At 51.6% G+C, this 19,570-nt stretch overlaps 2 protein-coding genes across 5 annotated transcripts in view; one reads left to right on the top strand and one right to left on the bottom strand.

Annotated features, from left to right (window-relative positions):
* The window catches only part of TRPM4 (transient receptor potential cation channel subfamily M member 4), a 49,774-nt gene that overhangs the window by 29,271 nt on the left and 933 nt on the right, over positions 1–19,570 (bottom strand). The window contains exons 1-8 of one of the 4 annotated variants that reach the window (XM_061388965.1): positions 13,556–13,689; positions 13,175–13,242; positions 7,924–8,098; positions 7,481–7,661; positions 7,144–7,307; positions 6,799–6,982; positions 594–655; positions 268–459 (exon numbers count right to left, since the gene is read on the bottom strand). In XM_061388965.1, the coding sequence (XP_061244949.1) occupies positions 268–459; positions 594–655; positions 6,799–6,982; positions 7,144–7,307; positions 7,481–7,661; positions 7,924–8,098; positions 13,175–13,242; positions 13,556–13,579 (1,050 nt within the window). In that variant the 5' untranslated portion in view covers positions 13,580–13,689. Of the gene's footprint in view, positions 1–267; positions 460–593; positions 656–6,798; positions 6,983–7,143; positions 7,308–7,480; positions 7,662–7,923; positions 8,099–13,174; positions 13,243–13,555; positions 13,690–19,570 lie in introns of those variants that run through there. The other 3 variants (XM_061388966.1, XM_061388963.1, XM_061388964.1) reach the window with 3 other exon arrangements.
* HRC (histidine rich calcium binding protein) lies at positions 15,149–19,569 on the top strand. Its single transcript, XM_061388973.1, has 6 exons — positions 15,149–17,557; positions 17,633–17,703; positions 18,245–18,313; positions 18,588–18,642; positions 19,114–19,150; positions 19,333–19,569. The coding sequence occupies exons 1-6, from the start codon at positions 15,364–15,366 to the stop codon at positions 19,367–19,369; spliced, it is 2,463 nt and encodes an 820-aa protein (XP_061244957.1). The 5' UTR covers positions 15,149–15,363; the 3' UTR covers positions 19,370–19,569.

Raw genomic sequence — 19,570 nt, 5'->3', positions numbered from 1 at the left:
ATTCCCCTGCAGGACCCCATAGTCTAGGTGCCCAGCACCCTTTACTCCCAGAACCTAGGGGTGTCAAGGCCCCCAGGCCTCTTCTCCGTCAGACCCAGGAGTCCAGGTTCCCAGGCTTTCCTCATATCCATGTGGCTGGGCCCCCATTCCCCTTCCCTTGGATTCGGGACTCCAAATCTTCAGCATCCTCACATCTCAAGACCCAGGAATCCAAGCCCCCAGCTCTCTCCCATCTCAGGTTCCACAGTTGGGCCCTCAGTGTCCTACCTGGGCCTGCAGGACCTCAGGGTCCCCTTTGGGGAAGAAACGCTTAATCAGATCTCGGGGTTCACGTCGCCTGCCCCCGCCACTCCCTGGAGCCAGAGTGTCCTCCAGGATCTCTGCCAGGCAGTCCGCAGCTCCCCCAGATCCAGCCACCAGGAGGCAGGGGAGCTGAGCCTGGGTGGCATCCTCTATCTGCTACAGAATAAAAGGGGCAGGCAGGTTAGAGAAGGAAAGCATTCACCCTTCCTGGAGCCTAGATTCCCAGCCCTCTTCTCCTCCAGGACTTGGGACCCAGGAGTACAGCCCCCAGGCCCCCTGGGCTCCTGTACCTTCAACATCTTCTCATCACCATCAATCAGGAGGAGGAGGACAGGGATGTCAATGCCAGTCCCTGCAGGGAGAACAGAGCAGAAGGCTTGGGCAGTTCCCATCAGCCTCTGCTGGGGATGGCAATCACATTTTCCAGGAGTCCCTGGGGCAAATGCTGGCTTCTGCCTAAAATCCTCAGTCTGAGGCTCATGGGAACTGTCATGCCTTTGAGGGTGTTGGGAGGAGCCGGATCTCAAAGACAGTAGTGTTCAACTTCTCAAGGGAGGACAGAGCTGGGAACCTGGACTCCTGGGTTCCTGAATGAGGCATGAGTCAATCCTGTGACTGATTAACTGACCTGGAGCCAGGAGAGGATGAAAGTTCAAACAGAAAATGAAGGAAATAAGGAATAGGAAGGACTATCCAAATACAATAAAGATATGTATTAAAGCCCAATGGCAAACTCATAAAAGTTTTCTATTAACTCTATTCCCATTAAAATAAGAAATGAGACAACATTACTACTAATCACACTTATCTGGGTGTCTTGAGCTAATGCAATAATGCAAGAAAATGAAATAACTAGAGTGAAACTTGTATTTTTTTTTTGAAGCTGGAAGAGACAAAGGTATTTATTTGAAGAAAAGATGATCTACATTCTCAGAAAATTGGAGAGACTCCACTCAAAATATCTAAATACTAATAAGATAATTTGGTTAAGTGGATTAATACAAGAAAAATATACAAAAATCAAAACCTTTTTTCCAGCTAGTAAGAATATGTATCTTATCCACATTTCCACAAAAATGATAAAATACCCAGGGATTAATTTGTATAGAAAGTTATGATATTTTTATAAGATTGATAAAACCTTATTTAAAGACAAGGTATGACTAAATGGAAAAGTAAATACTATGCTAACCTGTCACAATGTAACACAAATTCAATGCAGTTTGGGGAAAGAGGGAAGTCGAAGAAGGTTGGCAGTGTTTTTCCTTTGTTCTTTTTTAATGCAACAAAATAATTTTAAAATTCATACGAAAGAATAAATATTGAAGAGTTAAGAAATTGTTGAAAAAGGACAGTGAGGAGGAACTTTCTCTGATATATATATTTAAACATCTTTAAACTGCTGTAAACAAAATATATTTTTGGCACAGGAATAAATACATAGAGAAGTAGAAGAGGAAAAGGTTTAGAAATAGTTCAGTGTATAAAGGAACTGAATATATAACTGAAGTGGCATTTCAATTTAGCTGCGAAAAGATAGTTTATTTATTAAATGGTCATGAAGAAAATACAGCTTCCCATTTAGAAGAAAGAAATGTAGACTCTACCTCAAAATATGTAAAAATCATTTCCAGATGGATTGAGGTTTAAATATAAAAGTATAAGATATTAGAAAAGAAGACTTAGAATATTTGTATAGCATTGGAGTGGAATGGACTTTTCTAAAAAGACCAAGAGAAACCAAGGGGTTATAAAAGGAACAACAAATATATCGAACCACGTTAATATGATCAAATTTTTATGGAAGTAGACACCAGAATTAAAGTATCTTTTAAAAATTTTACAATACATCTAACAGTTAAAGCTTTCCTATCAATAGGATACAAAGAATTCTTATAAAAAGATTTTTAAAAGAATCCAATTCCAAAAGGGCAAACAATATGAATAGACATTTCATATTTAGTTCATATTGAATAGAAATCTGATCAGCCAACAAAATGTGTTTTTATCTTTTACTAACGGTTAGATTAATTAAAACATCAAATTAAAAGTGTGAAATCAGGACTTCTCTGGTGGTCCAGTGGTTAAGAATCTGCTTGCCAATGCAGGGGACACGGGTTCAATCCCTGGTCTAGGAAGATTCCACATGCTGCTGGCAACTAAGTCCGTGTGCCACAACTACTGAGCCTGAGTTCTAGAGCCCAGCTTCTCAACAGGAGAAAACACTGCAGTGAGAAGCCTATGTATGCATCACGACTGGAGCGTAGACCCCACTCGCAGCAACCAGAGAAAGCCCAAGCGCAGCAATGAAGACCCAGCACAGCCAAAGTTAAAAAAAATTTTTAAGTGATACATCACTTTCTACCCATCAAGTTGGCAAATAAAAGAAAAATTAAAGCAAGATTATCCAGAGTTGGTTAAGACTGAATGGAAAAGAAAACTCACACACTGTTGATGAGAGAGTGAATGAAAACCGCTACACATTTTGAGAAAGTTACCTAGTACTATTAGTACGCACAGCAATCTCAGTTTCAAGATCTACTGTATAGAATTTTAAACACCTGGATGTTGGAAGTTCCCTGGCGGTCCAGTGATTAGTCCTGAGTTGCCTCCCTGGTTGGGGAACTAAGATCCCACAAGTGGTGGAGCACAGCCAGGAAAAATAAATTTTTAATTAAACAAAATTAAAATGAAACACTGGGATGTAATTATGGACATTTATACAAAGGTATTTTTTCAGCATTGTTTGTAGTGCCAAACACTGATAGCAGTTTAAGTATCCACCAATTGAGAAAAATTTAAATAAGAGATGGAACAAACATTATAAAGGAATATCATGCAACCATTAGAAGGGGATGCAAGATAAAGAAGTTTGGACCTAAAAGGATGGTTATAAGAAAGTGATACACATATGTATAGTATAAAAGAAAGAAAGACCAGAGAGGTGGAAATATAATTGCATAGGATTTTATAAACACAGAGAAAAGTATAAAAGGATAAACCCCAAACCATATAACACTGATTACCCCAATAGATGGGGCTGGAGCTGGGAAGGGAATTTTCTAACTTCTTTTTTCTTCTTCTTCTTTGACCTGTGGGTTATTTACAAACTACAACTCATGCAATGATAAGAATTTCCTTACATACTTCTGCATAGTTTGATTAGCTCCAATAAACACATATTAAAGTTGCCACATATTAAACACATATTAATTTTTAAAATTTAATTAAAATATTAAATTAATATTAAAATATTATGTTGAGTGAAAGGAGGCAATTTCAAAAGGTCATATATTATATTCCATGTATTTATCTTCTGGAAGAGAGAGGCCTCATGTGATAGTAAACAGGTTAGTAAACAGGGCTGGGTGCCAAAGGAGTGCCTTGATGGGAACAGAACTGGTCTGTGTCCTGATTGTGGAAATGGCCACATGAATCTCTGTACATATGCCTAAACTCACAGAATTATACACCCCAAAAAGTCAGTTTACACCCCAAAAAGATAATTTAAAAAATAAGATTAAGGGAAACCTCCTACGTTGTTGGTGTGAATGTAAATTGGTGTAGCCACTATGGAGAACAGTAAGGAGGTCCCTTAAAAAACTGAAAATAGAGCTACCGTATGATCCAACAATCCCACTCCTGGGCATATATTTGGAGAAAACCATGATGCGAAAAAATACATGTTCCCCAATGTTCATTGAGCACTATTTACAATAGCCAAGACATGGAAACATCCTAAATGTTTATCGATGGAGAACTGATAAAGAAGATGTGGTGTGTATATGTTTATATATGTGTATGCGTATTTATGGGCTTCCCTGGTGGCTCAGTGGCAAGACTGCACCTGCAGTGCAGGAGACCAGGGTTCGACCCTGGGTTGGGACAATCCCCTGGGGAGGGCATGGCAACCCACTCCAGTATTCTTGCCTGGAGAATTCCATGGACAGAGGAGCCTGGCAGGCTACAGTCAATGCGCTTGCAAAGAATTGGACATGACTGAGCGACTAAGTCAGTCCACTCCAGGGTTCTTGCCTGGAGAATCCCATGGACAGAGGAGCCTGGTGGGCTGCCATCTATGGGGTCGCACAGAGTCGGACACGACTGAAGCGACTTAGCGGCAGCGGCGGTGGAGCGACTAAGTACAGCACGTATGTATAAATATATGTGCATACATATATAAGATGTGATGTGTGTATATATATAATTATAATTATATATATATTATATATAATGGAACACTACTCAGCCATAAAAAAGAATGAAATAATGTCATTTGCAGCAACATGGACGGACCTAGAGATTGTCATCCTGAGTGAAGTCAGACAGAAAAAGACAAATATCATATGATAATTGCTTATATGTGGAATTTTAAAAAATGGTACAAATGAAACTATTTACAAAACAGAGTCACAGATGTAGAAAACAAACTTATGGTTACCAAGGGGGAAAGCAGGGCAGGAGGGATAAGTTGGGAGACTGGAATTGACATATCACGCTAGGTACAAAAAGTGCAAGTGTTAGTCGCTCAGCATGTCCGACTCTTTGAGACCCCATAGACTGTAGCCTGCCAGGCTTCTCTGTCCATGGGATTGTCCAGGCAAGAATGCTGGAATAGGTAGCCATTCCTTTCTGCAGGGGGCTCTTCCTAACCCAGGGATCGAACCCAGGTCTCCTGCATTGCAGGCAGATTCCTTGCCATCTGAGGCACCAGCAAAGGCTGTTATGTATAAAGCCACTATGTATAAAATAGATAACTAATAAGAACTCTACTCAACACTCTGTAATGACCTATATAGGAAAAGAATCTTAAAAATCATGGATATCTGAGTCACTTTGCTGTACAGCAGAAAGTAACACAACATCGTAAATCAGCTATATTCCAATAAAAATTAATTATATAAAAAAAAAATCCCTACATGTGTGAGTCAGACTCTGGAACCACTGGGCCCGATAAACTAGTGTGTATGCCCTATACTTTGACTCTGATCAAGGAATAGTGGCTGGAAGGAACTTTGAGTTGTCTCTTCTGAGAGGGTGTGTTCTATGAGTGGGAAGAAAAATAAAGTGGTTCGTTAGCCAAAAATAAAATAAAATGATAAAAATAAGATTAAAATTGCCCCAAAACTAATTAAATGTCAAGAATTAGGTGGACACCTTTTAAAATATAAGAAACGTTTATAAAGAAGCAGCTTTCTGTTCAGCTGATTTTCTACACTGGACATTTGTTTCTGTTTTAGTGATTATGCTCTTGTCTGTATCAGTTCATTGCTTCTACTTCCTCTAGATTTGTCTTGCTCTTCTGTTTCTTCTGTTTGGATCTTCCCTGGTGGCTCAGACAGTAAAGTGTCTGCCTACAATGCCTAGCATGTGGGAGACCCGAGTTCAATCCCTGGGTCGGGAAGATCTCCTGGAGAAGGAAATGGCAACCCACTCCAGTATTCTTGCCTGGAAAATCCCATGGATGGTGGAACTTGGTAGGCTACAGTCCACGGGGTCGCAAAGAGTCGGACACGCCTGAGTGACTTCACTTCTGTTTCTAGGATTTTTTAAAATTGGAGACAAATCATTGATTTTCAACCTTCTTTTTCTTTTCTTTATTATATACGCATTTAAGTCTACAGATTTCCTAAGCACTGTGCTGTGCTTAGTCGCTCAGCCATGTCCGACTCTTTGTGACCCCGTGGACTGTTAGCCCACCAGGCTCCTCTGTCCATGGGATTCTCCAGGCAAGAATACTGGAGTGGGTTGCCATTCCCTCCTCCAGGGGATCTTCCCAACCCAGGGATCGAATCCAGGTCTCCCACGTTGCAGGAGGTCTCTACGGTCTGAGCCACCAGGGAAGCCCAAGAATACTGGCGTGGGTAGCCTATCCCTTCTCCAGGGGATCTTCCCGACCCAGGAATCGAATCTGGGTCTCCTGCATTTACCAGCTGAGCTACCAGGGAAGCCCGAGCATTAGCTGCCCCCGCAAACATGTTGGTATGTCATGACATAACCATCACTCAATTCAAAATATTACCTAGCTTCTTTTTTTTCCTTCTTTGATCCATGGGTTAATTACAAACTACAATTCATGCAATGATATGGATGAATCTCACAGAAGTAACGTTGACTATGAGAAGCGAGAATTTAAGACGTGAGGATGGTATGATTCTAGTCATATGAAACAGGTTCAGAACTACCCCACGCTGTGACAAACACGATGAGGTGGCCTTTGGGTGTGGTTAGGAGAAGGCTTCTGAGGGCTGGTATTATTCTGTTTCTTGATTTGGGTCCTGGTTGCCTAAGTGGGTTCAGTTTGTTAAAAACTCATCAAGCTGTCCACCTTTGTGCATTGCAGATTTCAAGATAAAGGATTTTTTTAAGCACAGCAAGTGATGGGAGAAGGCCCTTGACCATAGGAAACTCCCCCTGGCTGCAGTCCCCAGATTCCAACCAGAGGGGACCACTGGGATTCTGAGCAGTGAATCCCCAGTGGAGGAAGCCACTCACCTCCCACGCCCGTCTTCTGTTGGGCCAGGTAGGACTCGAAGCCCAAGCGGAAGCGGTTCTCGCCGCCCAGGCGGCCGTGTGTGCCGTCATCCACCAGGAAGAAGGCCGAGTAGTTGTAGTCAAGAGGGAACTGGACCCCATCCTCTGGGTCTCCGCGCCACCGGTACCTTGCGGGGAACGAGCCCTGGGGGGGACAAGTTGCCAGACCAGGGGGTCTCTCCATCAGGGCCAAGGGCACAGATACTAGGCGCTCATCCCTCCCCTAACCCTAAGCCCCAGCCCCCTCCCCACTCAGACCGGGGGCTCCAGGCCCCCAGCACCCCCTTCCAAGACCCCGAATCCCACCTTGGGGTTGGTGAGAGTGTCTCTATTCCGCACCACGCCCCAGGGGGCCACGCCCATGGCCACCACTTTGCTGCCCCCAGTGCTGGCCGTCTGGTGGTCCCGCACAGCCGCACCGACGTGCCGGCCGATGCCTTTGTGCAGCCCTCCAGTGACAATCCAGGCCCCTACACAGGGACACAGAGAGTAGTGGTGAGGTCCAGAGACAACGCAGAGACACAGAAAGAGACCAGAGAGAGAGACAAAAGCCACACAGAGACGGCAGGGGAGAAGACAGGCATTCCAGGGAAGTGGGGGGAGATGGGGGGGCCAGGAGGCACAGCCCCACCCCGCCTGTCACCTGTGCTCTGGGCAGCCCGCACCAGCCCGCGTCGCAGCAGGTCCTGCAGCCAGGTCTGGAGGATGGGGCCCCCTGACCCCCCCAGCACTGACACCACCAGGTTTGGGGCCCGGAAGCCCCACACTTTGGTGACCAGAGTATAAACCGTAGCTGGATCCGTGCGGTCCGAGAGCCGGAGGAACTGTGGACACACGAGAGGAAGGGACACGGGGAGAGGGGACAGAGAGAGGGACAGAGATGCAGAGAGAGGAGCACAGAGATGGGGGGACAGAGACCCAGAGAGAGGAGGACAGACTTACAAAAGAGAGGGGGTGGAGGGGACAGAGACCCAGGAGAGATGAAGACAAGGATGGGCAAGTGGGGAGACACAGAGTTCAGCTGGGATGCTGAGGCACGCAGTCCCACTGGCCAACCCCAGCCTTGTCCAGACATGCTGGCCTCACATTGCTGATCTTGCGGCCGGCGCCCAGGAAGTCCAGGTCCCCGAAGGCATCTGTGGGCTTCTCCGTGGTGTGCAAGTCACTGTCCCATACGGTCACCACGGCTGCCCCGAATGCATCCTCCACAGCCACGGATGGGTGGGCACCCCGAGGATGCCCACACTGGCACAAGCTCCCCCTGGGGGCGGGGGGAGAAGAAGATGAACCCCAGGAGTGTCCGCACCGACCCCAAGCATCCTGCAGAAACATCCCTGTCTCTGTGTGTCCTCCCAGAGGCGCTCACAGTCCATGCTGACCCTGGCACTGCCCTTCCTTGGTAGGGAGAGACTGGGGCAGAACAAGCACAGTCACCTCGCCCAGCAGCTGGAAGCCACAGTGGCTCAAGCAAGCCTGGGCAGGGAGGTCTATGTACAGGGCCCCACACTCACTGTTGCCTTCAGGGCCTGAAGTGGGAAAGTTCCGGGGTGAACTTGCTGCCCCCGGTCCAGACAGATGATATTCGCATGAAAAGGGAAATCAAGAGAGTGATTCAGAGAGCATGCATGTTCTAGAGGCCAAGGAGGCTGTGCAACTTTGAGCAAGTAGCTTCACCTCTCTGAGCCTCAATTTCCCCCTCAAATGAAAAGACAATAATAGCACAGCCTACTTCAGAGAACTGTGAGGAGCCAATGAAATAACGTTTCTTCAGACGGGGGCTGCATACCAGATCCAGTCTCCGTGAACTCCGCACAGAGCTTTAAATAACCTTGAATAGCACAGTGAGAAAGTCATTCCTTTTTGAGCTCTCCTGATTACGGTCAAGCAGAGAGCTCTGCTCAGCTGAGTGCTAGAATATTTGTCATGCCTAACTCTTTACTATTTTTTTTTTTTTAATAACAGAGACAAGTTAGCCTCAGGCTCAGAGAAAGGCTGGCAACAGCATCCATTTAGAAGGTAAATACTTCGGCTTAGTTTTTATTGTAATTGTCTTTTATGGCTTGTTTCTTTCTCTTTGTGGCAAATGGAACGGATTTTCCATTTACGGTGATCATATATGAGACATTTTCCCCCTAAATAAATATATAATTATCCCTAGTGACTTAATGGGATTGGCACCTGAGTTTTAAAAGAGCAAGCACCGAGGGTTGAGAGATGAGGGATTGGTTTGGAAAGGTATCTAAATTTCTTTGGTCCCTGATGCCAGAAGGGATTCAGATATCAGGGGAGACCAGCATTTATGTAAACAGTGAGTGAGTGATAGTCGCTCAGTCATGCCCGACTCTTTGCGACCCCATGGACTGTAGCCTGCCAGGTTTCTCTGTCTACGGAATTCTCCAGGCAAGAATACTGGAATGTAAACAGAGTAAGCTACAACTTAAACAGACTAATTTTCTAGAAGGAACAGCACGAGTGGTCCATGGATTTAGCAAAAGTTGTAAAGCCAACAGGGGCTTCCCAGGTGGCGCTCATGGTAAAGAACCTGCTAGCCAAGGCAGGAGACAAAAGTTAAGAGACTAGGGTTCAATCCCTGGGTCGGGAAGATCCCCTGAAGGAGAGCATGGCAACCTGCTCCAGTATACTTTCCTGGAGAACCCCATGGACAGAGGGACCTAGCGGGCTACAGTCCATAGGGCTGCAGAGAGTCAGACGCGATTGAAGCCACTTAGCACACACACACACACGCAAAGACAACAAAAATAATCAAGCCATCACGCTGAATATACCAGCTCCTGGCAGAGTGAGGACTATGGGACACACACCTCCTCCTTTCTGAGTCAACCGTCAGGGTCCTGGCATGCCTCAGTTTACCCACCTGATCCTTTCACCCATCTCAACCCAGTCCCTGGGCGCCCCCCTCCCTCGTTCCTGTCCATCTACTTCCCATGAGCCCTTCCTGGCAAAATTTCTTCAAGGAATGTTCTAGAACCTGAACTCTCCAGTACGATAGCCTCTAGCCACACAGCGCTCCTTGTAGTCAAATAAAATTAAATACAATTAAAAATTCAGTTCCACAGTCGCTCTGGCCACATTTCAAGTGACTAGGAGCCACACGTGTGTGGCCAGTGGGTGCCATATTGGATGTGACTATAGAACATTTTCATCATTCCAGAAAACTCTAGTGGACAGCACTGGCAGACACCCCATCTGCCTATCTCATCTCCTACCCACCCCTTTCTCTGCGTGGCCACAGAAACCAAAACTGTACCCGAAAAAATCAGCGGTCACCTGCATGTCCCCAAATACAGTGGTTTCTATTCAGGTTTTATCTGACTCTGACAAAACAGCACCAGTCATGGCTAAAAGGCTCTGATTCTAGAAAACTTTTTCCTTGGCAGAGCACACCCGTTCCCCTGGCTGCCCTGTCCGGCCTCATCTGCGGCTTTCTCTTCCTCTGTGCCTCCCTCGAGTCCAGGTGTTCCCCAGAGCCAGGGCCACGTGCCTTCCCGACATGGGTCTCAAGCTCAGTGTCCCCGAGGGCCAGGCAGGTGAAAGAAAGAAGCATCAGGGGGAAGATTATAAGTGGGTGTGGTGGACACCGTCCTGACTTGAGGTAGCATGTCTGTCTTGAAGCATTCAGAGACACGTTTTTAAGGAACCCTCTTCCATGGCAGTGGGTGGGAGGTGGAGGGGTGGAAGGACGGGCCATAGAATTACCCATTCGCAACATCCTCCGATTTTATGCTTTCTTCCCACGCCCATCCTACTTCCACAGTTTCCAATACCATCTACAGCTGCTGCTGCTGCATCACTTCAGTCGTGTCTGACTCTGTGCGACCCCATAGATGGCAGCCCACCAGGCTCCCGCGTCCCGGGGATTCTCCAGGCAAAAACACTGGAGTGGGTTGCCATTTCCTTCTCCAGTGTATGAAAGTGAAAAACGAAAGTGAAGTTGCTCAGTCGTGTCTGACTCTTCGTGACCCCATGGACTGCAGCCTACCAGGCTCCTCTGTCCATGGGATTTTCCAGGCAAGACTACTGGAGAGGGGTCCCATCGCCTTCTCCTACCATCTACAGTTAGGACTTCTCAAATCCTTCTCAAATCTAGGATGGAAGTCACAGACCTTTCCTGAGTCCCTGACCCAGGTCTGCCATGCCCTTGGTTCTCATGCTCCTGGGTTCCCATCTCTGGGGCTCCCGAGCCCCAGACCAGATGTCTAGGCCCATCCTCCCCTTGCCCCTCATTCCACAAATCCATCGGCCCCCAGGCTCTTGCCCCGTGACTCTTTGCCCTGACCCTTCCCCTCTGTGTCCCCACAGCCCTGGCTGCCTCAGGCCTCTTCTCCTCCCACTTGACCCTTGCCCAACATGGGTCTCAAGCTCAGTGTCCCCGAGGGCCAGGCAGGTGAAAGAAAGAAGCATCAGGGGGAAGACTATAAGTGGGTGTGGTGGACACCGTCCTGACTTGAGGTAGCATGTCTGTCTTGAAGCATTCAGAGACACGTTTTTAAGGAACCCTCTTCCATGGCAGTGGGTGGGAGGTGGAGGGGTGGAGAGATGGCCATAGAATTACCCATTCGCAACATCCTCCGATTTTATGCTTTCTTCCCACGCCATCCTACTCCCACAGTTTCCATTACCATCTACAGCTAGGACTTCTCAAATCCCTCTCAAATCTAGGATGGAAGTCGCAGACCTTTCCTGAGTCCCTGACCCAGGTCTGCCATGCCCTTGGTTCTCATGCTCCTGGGTTCCCATCTCTGGGGCTCCCAAGCCCCAGACTAGATGTCTGGATCCATCCTCCCCTCGCCCCTCATTCCACAAATCCATCGGCCCCCAGGTTCCTGCCCCCTGAATCTTTGCCCTGACCCCTCCCCTCTGTGTCCCCACAGCCCAGCCTGCCTCAGGCCTCTTCTCCTCCCACTTGGCCCTTGCCCAGCCTTTTCCCCGGCTTCCTGAACTCCCATCCATCTTCACGTGGCCCCCAGGGAGTTCCACACCCAGAGCTGACCCTGCCCCTCCCAGGGCTCCCTGGAACACCCAGACCCGGTCCCCAACCCCTCAGGGTGGCATTTGAGGCCCTGTAACTTCTGGTCCCACCCTCTTCCTTGGTTTCCTCTCTCCGATGGCCCTGGCACCCTGAACTCTGCCCTCTCTTCAATTCGCAATGTCAACAGGGGGCGATTTATACATGCTGTTCCCACTCCTGGAATCCAGCCCACCTTCAGCTGTCAAACTCCAACTCTGTCACCTTCAAATGTCCCTTCACTGGCCCCTCTTCCTGTGTCCCCTCCCAGCCTTAACCAGATGCTCCCCCGGGGGCCAGCGGCATGTCCTCTGCAGCTCTCACTTCCTTGCCTTAGAATTATCTTCTTCCCACCAGACCAGAGGTTTCTAAACTTCCTTGACCACCCTTCCCCTCAGTAAAAGTTTCTGAGCACTCACCCCCAAATAGTATTTATATTTACGCATCATTCAAGCCATCCTGCACTAATAGAATATATTCATAATAGAACACACCCTAAATTAGGAACACTGACATTTCCCATACACCAAGGGTGGTCTTAAGGACACCAGAAAGCCAGAGCCTCCTTGAGAGACCATCACTGAAGGCCAGGAGCTCCTAAGAGCCACCACTCTTCACCCCGGCTTACCCAGCACAAGCACAGGGTCTACGCACACAAGTTAGTAACTGTGACCTTCCAGTGGGAGTCAGACATATTTGCCAGGGCTTACTAAGCACTGGGTGCCGTTTCAGAAATACCGCAAGCATTAACTTGTTTAATTCTCACAATAGCTTCAGGAACTAGAGCCTGTTTTTATGCCCAGATGATAGATGAGTACAATGCCCAGAAAGGTAAAATGATTTGCCGGAAGCCACCTAGCGCCTCAGTTGAAATTTGTATCTCCGTTCAAATGTGAACCATGGCAAGGGCCTGTACTCTTGCAAACAGTGCTCCCCCTTGGAAGTGCTGAGTGAGAGTTTCTTGGAGGAATGAAGGAAGGGATGAATGAATGAGACAGAGACAGCCAAGAAAGAAAGACAAGAGAAAGTGACACCAGAAGGCAGACACCCAGAAGGGAAACTGGGAAGGAAAGAAACAGAAACCTGCCCTCGGGCTTTAACACTGATCCTGAGTGCGAGGCCGGTAAGTTACAAGTGTTTGCAGACTGACCCAAGGCCTCCCCGATATACAGGGCCACCGAGGAACGCCCTTGGGAGTGTCCGCAGTGACAGGACCCGGGACCGAAAGGACCCGAAGGGCGCGGTTTGCGGTGTGCGGGGCTCAGCGGGCCCGGGACGCTCGAGGGTCTGTCCCCTGGGCGAGCTCCTCACCCCGAATCTGTGGGGTCAGCGACGAAAGTCGTACACGTCTTCTTCTTGAAGATCTTGGGAATCCAGCTCTGGGAGGACAGGAACAAGGGATGAGGGGATCCAGCTCAGTCCTGCGGACACGGAGTGACCCGCCCTCGCCCTAGTGGGAGATCCGGGAGTCCGCGACCCCCAGCATCATCCTCTCCCGGACTCCAGTGATTCGACCCCCACCCCCAGCCTCCCCGCTTCTATCCGTCCCCAGGGACCCAGGAGTCCCTGCCTCCAGCAACCCCCCCTCCTTTGTCTGACCCGAGAATCTAGGTCTCAAGCGCCCTCCTCCCCGCGAGCAAGGAGGCCCGGCCCAGGCTCCCTGTTCCCTCAGACCCGGGTCCGGCGCTGTACCTGCTCCTTCTCCGCACCCACCATGCTGCCACGGCCACAGCCACCTATCTGGCAGCCCGCACCCCCTCCACCAACCCGGGGCTGCAGACGCGCCCGGGACAGACCGGATCCGCCGCCTCCCCGCCCAGCCCGGGGCGGGACCAGGTCTGCGGGGCGGAGAGCACAGGGGATGCGTAGAGCGGGAGGCGGGGCCGAGGCTGGAACAGGACTCGGGGCACGGGGTCAGGGACCAGAGAGAGGGGGACGGGGACCCAGGGAGAGGGGGACGGGGACCAGAGAGAGGAGGTCAGGGACCAGAGAGAGGGGGACAGGGACCCAGGGAGAGGGGGACGGGGACCAGAGAGAGGGGGTCAGGGACCAGAGAGAGGGGGACGGGGACCAGAGAGAGGGGGACGGGAACCAGAGAGAGGGGGTCAGGGACCAGAGAGAGGGGGACAGGGACCCAGGGAGACCCAGGGAGAGGGGGATGCGGACCAGAGAGAGGGGCACAGGGACCAGAGAGAGGGGGACAAGGACCCAGGGAGAGGGGGACGGGGACCCAGAGAGAGGAGGACGGGGACCAGAGAGAAGGGGACAGGGACCCAGGGTGAGGGGGACGGGGACCCAGAGAGTGAGAGACAGAGTCCAAGAGAGGGGGGACAGAGGTCAGAGAGAGGGGGACGGGGACACAGAGAGGAAATGCCAGCGATGAGGGAGAGGGTCCACTGACTACACTGACGAAGTGTTGGGGGGGAAACAAAGACTTAGGTGGGGGCAGAGAATTGGATGGGTGGAGGGCTACACTGACCCGAGACAGTGAGAAAGGCTTGGCTAGGTGGATAGCGTGCACACAGACACACTCAAGAGTGAGAAGAAGGGGACAGAATCCTCAGGACGGGGGACAGGGGTCCTGAGAGAGCAGGTGAAGAAGGCTGGGACCCCAAAGAGCTGGAGCGGCAGTGCTGGGATGAGCAGTGGGAGGTGTGGGTAGGCAGACGGGCAGGGCCGCATGTCCCCTGCCAGCTCTCTGACAGGGACAGCTGTGGCCGCCTGGGTAACCTGAGCCCCCCGCCCCCCTGCGCCACATTTATAGCCCTGGCCTGGCCCCATCCCCTGCCCCCAGATCTGAGTCCCAGGGACAGGAGGTCACGGGTATGTGTGCTGCAGCAGAATGCCTCTCACCCCTCGCCAGGGCCTCCATTCTGGCATCCACCATCTCAGCAGAGCAGCCCATTCTGGCCGGAAACTCCCGGGAATCTAACCCTCCAGTCCTTCCTTGGCAGGGGTCTCTCCCTTCACATACATCCCACCTGCTCCCCTCCCCCGGGGTCCAGGCTCCCCGACACTGGCCAACTAAAAATCTAGCCATTGTCTTGGCAGCTGCCAAACATGAACGCATTGGCAGCCCAAAGTCAGAGACCCTCGACTCCTCTCTCCTGGCCAAAGAGAGACCCCTTCACCCACCCCCTTCCCAGCTGAGAGGAGGAGGTGCAGGAGGGGAGGGGCAGGAGGGGACTGACCCAGAATAACTCAGGGCCCAGAGTAAATTTAGCCACAGAAAGGGGAGGGGAGAGACCCTATTGGCTGGGAAGTGGGAGGGAGGGCCTGCGAGGGGGGTCAGGGGACTCTGAAGACAGCCTCAGAGGGGTGTCCAGAGGCTGACTGTGAGGGCCAGAGGGCAGAGACGGGGAGGGACACAGCAAAGGAACGACACACGGAGCCAGAAAGGGAAGGAGCCCCAAAGGGACAAGGAGCCCAACATCCATCCTTGCAGCCACAGCCGCAGTGGGAGCCAGCCCTGGGAGCAGCTCTGCTGCCCGTCTGTCCCCATGGGCCTCTGCGGGCCATGGCTGCACACTTCTGTCCTCTGGGCCGCAGTGGCTAGCCTGCTCCTCCCCCCCGCCATGACCCAGCAGCTGAGAGGGGCTGGACCCGGCCCCAGCAACTGGGACGACCATGCAGGAGATTCGGGGTCCTCAGAAGACGTTTCGGGCAAGTCTGACCACCACGGAGGCCATGGAGATGAGAACAGGGATGTTTCCACAGACAATGGGCACCATTTCTGGGGCCACAGAGACCACGGAGAAGAGGATGAAGATGTCTCCAGAGAATCTCAAGGCCATAGGTACCAAGGCCGCGAGGTGGGAGATGAGAACATCTCTGACGAGGAGGAGTACCCCGAGCATGCTCAGCAGGCCCACGGACACAGACGCCACGGAAATGAAGACGCAGATGATTCAGCTGAGCGCGGGGACCACTTGCCCAGCCATGGGAGCCAGAGCCATCAAGACGAGGAGGAGGAGAAAGTTGTGTCCAGTGAGCATCACCAACATCACATCATCAGGCAGGCCCACCGAGGCCACAGAGAAGAGGAAGATGAAGACGAGGAAGAGGAGAATGTCTCCCCTGGGTATGGACAGCAGGTCCACAGACGCCAGGACCGCGGGGAGCAGAAGGACGGAAACGGCTCAGAGGAACACGACCGCGGCCATGGCCCCAGCCACAGACATGGGGGCCACAAAGATGACGATGATGGTGGTGATGCTGTCTCCACTGAGCACAGACATCAGGTCCACAGGCACCGAGATCATGGGGAGGAGGAGGAGGAGGAAGATGACTCAGAGGAACATCACCACCACCACAGCCCCAGCCACAGACACCGGGGCCACGAAGAAGAAGATGATGATGAAGATGATATTGTCTCCACTGAGCACAGACATCAAGTCCACAGGCACCGAAATCATGGGGAGGAGGAGGAGGAAGATGACTCAGAGGAACATCACCACCATCACAGCCCCAGCCACAGACACCGGGGCCACGAAGAAGAAGATGATGATGAAGATGATATTGTCTCCACTGAGCACAGACATCAAGTCCACAGACACCGAGATCATGGGGAGGAGGAGGAGGAGGCTGTCTCAGAGGAACATCCCCACCATCACAGCCCCAGCCACAGACACCGGGGCCACGAAGAAGATGATGATGAAGATGAAGATGATGTTGTCTCCACCGAGCACAGACATCAAGTCCACAGGCACCGAAATCATGGGGAGGAGGAGGAGGAAGATGACTCAGAGGAACATCACCACCATCACAGCCCCAGCCATAGACACCAGGGCCACGAAGAAGAAGAAGATGATGAAGATGAAGATGATGTTGTCTCCACCGAGCACAGACATCAAGTCCACAGGCACCGAGATCATGGGGAGGAGGAGGATGAAGATGACTCAGAGGAACATCACCACCATCATGGTGGCAACAAGGAAGACGAGGATGAGGATCTGTCCACGGAACACTGGCACCAGGCCCCCAGACATACCCACCATGGCCTTGGAGATGAGGAGGAGGAGGAGAAAGAGGAGATCACAGTCAAGTTCAGCCACCATGTTGCAAGCCCCCAACCCCAAGGCCACAAGAGCGCTAAGGAGGAGGACTTCCCAGAAGATTATAAAAAAGCAGTCCCTGGCCATGACCACCAAGGAGTCCCCAAGGAGGAAGATGAGGACATCCCTGCCAGGCTTGGCCACCAGGCTCCCAGCCACAGGCAGCAAGACCACAGAGATGAGGGGACTGGCCACAGAGGGTCCATCAAGGAAGAGATGAGCCCCCAGTCCCCAGAACATATCGGGGTGAAGGATAGAAGCCACTTAAGGGAGAGCGATTCTGAGGAGGACGAGGAAGAGAAGGAAGAGGATCACAGCTCCCATGAAGAAGCCAACGAAGGTTCAGAAGAGGGAGAAGACACCCGCCATGGCAGCCTGGATGACCAGGAGGATGAGGAAGATGAGGAGGAAGGGCATGGCCTCAGCCTGAGCCAGGAGGAGGAGGAAGAGGAGAAGGAGGAAAAGAGAGGAGAGAGAGCTAAGGTTTGGGTCCCACTGAACCAAGACCACCAGGAGGAAGACAAAGAGGAGGTGGGGCTCGAAGAAGATGAACTCCCCTTCACCATCATCCCCAACCCGCTGACCCGGAAGGAGGTGTCTGGAGGTGCCTCCAGTGAGGAGGAGAGTGGCGAGGACACGGGTGAGTGATCTGACTGGTTGGGGGTGGGGAGGAGCGGAGTCAGCCTGGGTCATTGCTGCTCTCTTGTCCCCACAGGTCAGCAGGATGCCCAGGAGTATGGGAACTACCAGCCAGGGTCCCTGTGTGGCTACTGCTCCTTCTGCAATGTATGTCTGCAACCCAGATCCACCCACCAAGCTGTTTCTAGACTTTGCTCCAGGGCTCTGGTGTGCCTTGGGAGGGTCGTGAGCAAAGGAGAATCAGCGACAGTTCTGAGTGAACAAAGACACTTCTGGGGCTACCTGGGGGGCAGACTGGAGGCCAGGAGGCTGGGGAGGAGGCTGGGACAATGGTCCAAGAGTGGGAGGGTGAGACCTGAGCTGCACTTGCAGACCCGAGGACAGGGAGGAGGGTGCAAGGCAGAGCCGGGGGGTCGGGGGGCAGGTGGTGGGACAGGACTGGAGACGGAGAGCAGGGAGGGAGGAGGTGAAGAGAGTATCCGAACGTCCAGCCCACAGTAACAAGGTGATGTCGCGGCACCTTACAATAGGGAAATGAGAGGGTGGAAAGCAGGTTGGGGGAAGATAACTGAGCTCAGTGTTGGAGGTGAGGAGGCTGAGAAGTTGGGGAAACGTCCAGCCGGCAGGGTGGAGAACTGGTGGATGGCTCCCAAACATTTCCGTCTAACCTGGCTCCTCTGGTCCCCAGCGATGCACTGAATGTGAGAACTGTCACTGTGACGAGGAGAACATGGGAGAGCATTGCGACCAATGCCAGGTGAGACTTCTCCCAGACCCAAGGATCCCCCAGGCTCAGGATGGCCCGGGACCAGCTGAGCAACCCCAGCCCCAAATCCTGCCCTCTGCCGTCAAACCGACCTAACGCCTTACTCTTGATGTAGCCTGGACTCCAAACCCCATCCTACCTCTGACCTTAACCTCCACCTAGCTAGTCTCAGCAGCTAGTCTCCTGCCCTCGTAGTGCCCACGCCCCATCCTGACCCCGCCCCTGACCACCTCCTATTTCTCTCTCTCCGTGTCCTCGCCACCAGCACTGTCAGTTCTGCTACCTCTGCCCGCTGGTCTGCGAAACTCTCTGCTCCCCGGGTGAGCGTGGGCGGGGCCCAGGAGGAACCCGGGTGAAGGGGCGGGGACTAGTGGGGGCGGAGCCAACCCGAGGAGGGGACCGGAAGGCTGTAGGGCGTGGCCATGTGGGGAGGCGTGGCCCAGGCTGGGCGTCTTTGACAGGAATGGGAGGAGCACTGAGGGGTGGGGCCCGCACAGAGGGAAGGTTGGGGATAGATGCCAAAACTAAAGGGGTTAGGATTGCCTAGAGGATTGAGGGGCTAGCCGAGAACCGAGAGGGTGGGGCCAAAACAAGAATGGGGCTCCTGAAGAATGAGAACACCCAGAGCCGAGGGGAAGGAGTGGGCCCTTCAAAGGTGTCCCGGAAGAAGGAATTCATTTGGGAGAAGGAACCCAGAAAGGGGGGTGGAGCTAGTCCTGATCCTGGACTGAGTGAAAAGTGACCCCCAAATTAACCCGTGGTGTACCCCTCAAGCCTCTTCTCTCCCACAGGAAGCTACGTCGACTATTTCTCCTCGTCCCTGTACCAGTAAGTATGTGGAAGGGAAAGTTTGAGGGCTCCTTTAGAAAGGTGCTGTCCCGCTATGAATTACTAGACAACCCTGGGATTCTATTTCCCCCTTGGTGAAATGGGCAGGTTAAGGACCTCTAAGCGCCCTGGGGTGAGCTAGGGACACTTCGACTATCCAATCTCTGCGTCCTTCTCTCCAGAGCCCTGGCAGACATGCTGGAAACTCCGGAACCCTGACCCAGCCTCGTGGCTGCGGCGCAGACATACCTCCCTGGCCCTCCAACCCCTTTCCACGAGCCATATTTATTTCTCTGAATAAACGTGCTCCCCGAGACCTCACTGTCAGGCGTGGGGTCGTGGATTTGAGGGAGAAGGGGCCTGAACTCCTCGAGGTGTTTGGTTACTAGGTCCTGATAAATAAATCAGTCAACACGGGAG

Source organism: Bos javanicus, chromosome 18, assembly GCF_032452875.1.
Source record: "Bos javanicus breed banteng chromosome 18, ARS-OSU_banteng_1.0, whole genome shotgun sequence".
In the NCBI taxonomy this organism is placed as follows: domain Eukaryota; kingdom Metazoa; phylum Chordata; class Mammalia; order Artiodactyla; family Bovidae; genus Bos; species Bos javanicus.
This window is presented reverse-complemented; position numbering and strand designations above follow the sequence as displayed.